The sequence below is a fragment of the Gekko japonicus genome, unplaced genomic scaffold (genome assembly GCF_001447785.1).
Source record: "Gekko japonicus isolate JY-2015 unplaced genomic scaffold, Gekko_japonicus_V1.1 scaffold1256, whole genome shotgun sequence".
NCBI classification, from domain to species: Eukaryota; Metazoa; Chordata; class Lepidosauria; order Squamata; family Gekkonidae; genus Gekko; species Gekko japonicus.
Window position 1 is genome coordinate 128,768 of NW_015169211.1, and position 4,333 is coordinate 133,100.

General features: G+C 51.4%; 1 protein-coding gene across 1 annotated transcript in view; it reads right to left on the reverse strand.

Moving 5' to 3' along the window:
- The window catches only part of LOC107114773 (chromosome unknown open reading frame, human C20orf194), a 146,045-nt gene that overhangs the window by 20,228 nt on the left and 121,484 nt on the right, over positions 1-4,333 (reverse strand). Inside the window, exons 28-30 of the mRNA XM_015416363.1 lie at positions 2,694-2,731; positions 569-704; positions 126-212 (exon numbers count right to left, since the gene is read on the reverse strand). Coding sequence (XP_015271849.1) covers positions 126-212; positions 569-704; positions 2,694-2,731 — 261 coding nt within the window. The remainder of the gene's footprint in view (positions 1-125; positions 213-568; positions 705-2,693; positions 2,732-4,333) is intronic.

Consider the following 4,333-nt stretch of genomic DNA (forward strand, 5'->3'; position numbering starts at 1 on the left):
AAGAGTTCTTGTATGCAGGGGGGGGGAATGGGGCGGGGGGGGGGGGGAGTTTAATGGTGCTGCTTAACAGACGTGCCAACAAAAACTGCAATATTTTGCAAAAAAAAAGAAGGAAGTTAACTTACCAGCCAGGATACGTTAAATAGCGGGTGGTCAGCATCATTGGATTTGAAAAACTGCTTTCAGAAAGGATCAGTTCAATATCTTCGTTCCTAGCCAGGGAGAAAGGAAGGCTTCAGAACGGTCCACAAAGTTACCAGGATCGATGATTAGCAGACCGTGGTCTATACTAGTGAGCACAGCTTGCCGTTGTAAGATCCTGTGATGCAATTCTGTATCAATTAATGTGTCATTAAATGATTTTTGAGAAGGCATTATCTTTTATTTTACTTACTGTTTTAGCTAGATCCCATCAAGAACTTTAACACTTTTGTTCTACACATCAGTATTGTCTGCATTTTTCAATGTTTAGCGGTCTTCTTGTTTTAATGTTTTCATACAGTTTGTAAGCCGCCCTGAGACTGCTTTGCAGGGAGGGCGGGATACAAGTCAAACAAACAAACGTTACCTCGTCACCACCCCGTTTTCCGCCAGGACGAAGGCGACGGCGGGGTTCGCGGCTCGGATCAGGTGCTGGAGCTGGACCAGCAGCAGGTTCCTCTGCTCGGCCGTCTGGCTCGTGAAGACCACGTTGCTCACCAGACCTGCGTGAGGACAGGAGCGGTGATCTTCCCTCCTTAAAACTCAGCAGCGTCAATACACCCTTCTTAGGGTGGGGCTGCCAGGAGAGCCGCACATTTCTTCTAGCCTCCTCTGCCCCTGCCCCACCCCACCCCACCCCAGCTTTTCCTTTTTAAAGGTAACAATCAGGGGTCATTTCCTGTGGGAGCGCGCAGGAGCGGAGCTCCGGCAGTAAAGAGCCCAGGGGGTGGGCACATGCAACAAGCCCCGCCCCCTGCTCCCAGCAGCCCTCAGTCAGAGCAAGAAGCAGCCAGGTAAGTTGCAGAGCCCCCCCAACAAGCTCTCCCTCCTCTGCAAGGACAGATCTGCACATTCCGCCCCCCCCCCAATAGATAGCAATCCAAAACAGTCCAGTGGAGCCTGAGCGGTGGGTGTTGCCTTCTGACACACTTCTGGTTATGTCAGGGGCGTGGCATATGGAAATAAGTAATGCTAATGAGTTATGCTAATGAGCCCCTGCAAATCTTTTTCTACGAAATGACCCCTGGTAACAATCAATGCTCCCTCTAAGCTGTGGAGTCTCGTGAGCAAAAATTCTACTTTGTGAGCTACTGGCCTTAAAGTTGTGAGCGAGGGATTAGGCTGCTGCATAAATTAGTTTGCTCTGGAGCCCTCCTTCCCGAGCTGAGACAAAAATGTATTAGCCGGAGGCTAAAGAACTGTGAGCTAGCTCACACTTACTCTGCTTAGAGGGAACACTGGTAACAATCCTTGCAACTGTGCAGTGGCTTTAAAAAAAATCTGAACTGACTTTGTAAGTATAAGCATGAAAAGTAAATTTTGCTATTGCAGCAATTTCCGTAAACTGCACGAAGGCTGTTCTCGTCGCCATGTATTCTCCTAAACGCATGGTGTCTAAAGGGATCCCCCGCCTTCAGAGGCAGTAGAACTCTGAATCCTAGTGCCAAGAGGCAACATAAGAAAAACCATGCGGGATCAGGCCAATGGCCCATCCAGCCCAACACTCTGCGTCACAGTGGCCAAAACCCAGGGGGCCATCAGGAGGTCCACTAGCGGGGCCAGAACTCCAGAAGCCTTCCCACTGTGCCCCCCCCCCAAGCACCTAGAGAGCATGGTGTTCTATCTATAGTAAAGGTAAAGGTCTCCCTTGCTCGAATCCAACTCTAGGGATGCGGTACTCATCTCTGTTTCCAAGCCGAAGAGCCAGCGCTGTCCGAAGACTTCTCCATGGTCACGTGGCCGGCATGACTAGATGCCAAGGCGCACAGAACGCTGTTACCTTCCCACCGAAGGGGTACCTATTTATCTACTTGCAATTTCTTGCTTTCGAACTGCTAGGTTGGCAGGAGCTGGGGCCGGAGACGGGAGCTCACTCTGTCATGCGGTACTCGGGTCTATACCTTGTGGCTAATAGCCACTGATGGACCTCTGCTCTGTATGTTTCTCCAATGCCCCCTTGAAGCTAACATCAGGGGAAGGCCTTGGCCCCTATGTGCCCTGTTGGACCTCCAGAGGAACTGGCTGGCCCCTGTGTGAGACAGGATGCTGGACTAGATGGACCACTGGTCTGATCCAGCAGGGCTCTTCTGATGTTCTTATAAGGGGAAGGCCTTGGCCTCTCTGCCCTGTTGTTGGCCCTCCAGAGGAACTGGCTGGCCCCTGTGTGAGACAGGATGCTGGACTAGAGGGACCACTGGTCTGATCCAGCAGGGTTCTTCCTATGTTCACTCCTGGGCTGACCTTGTCATGTTTTCAGACTGCCTTAAACTGTGCTGTGCCCACGGTTGCCTCTCACTGCTCCGTTTTACAGGCAGGAAAACGAAGGATATTAAAGCCAACTTCCCGCCCTGCCTAGACCCGCTGAGTTCTTCCTTGAACAGTGCAACATCTGGGCAGATAAAAGGATGCCCCCTTAGGAGCAACCTCCCACAGGTCACCTCAAAGACTTACAGGACTTAATCCTTGCAGGACATTTTTCAAAGAGGACTTACCTTGTGAACACTGGTCCAGGAACTTGGGGAAAAGGAATCTGGAAACGGAGGAAGAGAGTGAGAGACACAAAAGCAAACACGACTTTAATTGATTCCCCCCCCCCCCCCCCAGATCTTTTTCAGATTTCGGACTTTAAAGGCCGCTAACGTTAGGAGAGGCAGGTGGGTGGTATGCTGTGACGCGTACGTGGGAAAAGCTGTGTTATCCGGCACAGAAGCGGGTTTGGCGGTTACAGGGACCGCTGCCTGCTCCTCCACAGCCGGAAGTCAGGCAAGAGGCAGGCAGCGATCCGGGGGGCTTCCCGTGCATAAGCACCACCCTGGGCAGCAGTGAGGGTGATCCTCATGGCCAGAATGCCCATTCCTCCTGTCATGATCTGGGCTGTGCCACCAGAGGCCTACTAGGCCCAGGGAGCCTGGCTAGCAGTAGGTTAGGCTGTGCCTACAACTCCCAGAAGCCATGGAGTAGCAAAGGCACCAGGCCCATAGCTACGGTGGGGCTTCTGGGGGCTCCTGCCCCCTTTCTCTAGTAGACGCTTTCTCCTGTAAATGCTTTTTTCATTGTACGACGCAAATTTATTTTACTGATATATGCGGTCCTCTGTTATTCTTATATAAACTACCTCTTTTTTTGCATGACTTTTGAGTAATTGTGGTCTGCGTTATTTATACAGTCCTTGCTTGCTTTCTGTGAAATTGTATACTGTGATATTGCACTGGTTTATGATGACTAAGAATTTCCCAGTTCCTCCTAGAGAGCTCCTTCTTACTAGTCTAATAACTATTTGAACACATGAATCTGCCTTATACCGAATCAGACACTTGGTCCATCAGGGTCAGTACTGTCAGGGTCAGACCGGCAGTGGCTCTCCAGGGTCTCAGCCAGAGAGGTCTTTCGCATCACCTACTGCTTGGTCCTTTGAACTGGAGATGCCGGGGATTGAACCTGGGACCTTCTGCACACCCACCACTGAGCCACAGCTCCCTCTTTACAGCTCTCCAGGGTCTCAGGCAGAGGTCTTTCCCATCACCTCCTGCCAGGTCCTTTGAACTGGAGATGCCAAGGATTGAACCGGGGACCTTCTGCACGCCAAGTAGACAACCCACCACTGAGCCACAGCACCTCCCCTTTCCTGATCTGACCAAGCCGACAAAACGTTTCATGGTAGATCCAGGTGGGTAGCCATGTTGGTCTGAAGCCGCAGAACAATGTTTGAGTCCAGTGGCACCTTTAAGACCAAAGGCGGAAGAAGAATTTAGACCCTGGAGGGTGTTTTATGGCTGGTTAAAACTCAAATGTTGAGAAAACTAGATTAAGTGAAGAATCTGGGGAGTGGTGGCACAGTGGGTATATCCCACTGTCTTAACATCTGAACTGTGTTAGTTCGAGCCCCGTGCTGGTGTGAGCAGCCAGCCTGTTGTCCCCAGCTCATCGTCCACCCAGCGATTCGAAAGCTTCGGCGAGTAGATAAAATGGGAACCACTCCTTAGAGAGGGTGGGCACGCCAACCTCCCTTGTGGGAGGGTGTTAGCTGATGGTCGGACGTCCTGGTCGAGGCTTGGAAGGCGAAACAGCTTCTCGGCTATGAAAGAATCCCTGCAATGATGTTCCGGCCAGGCGGTGGCAGTGTGGCGATTGA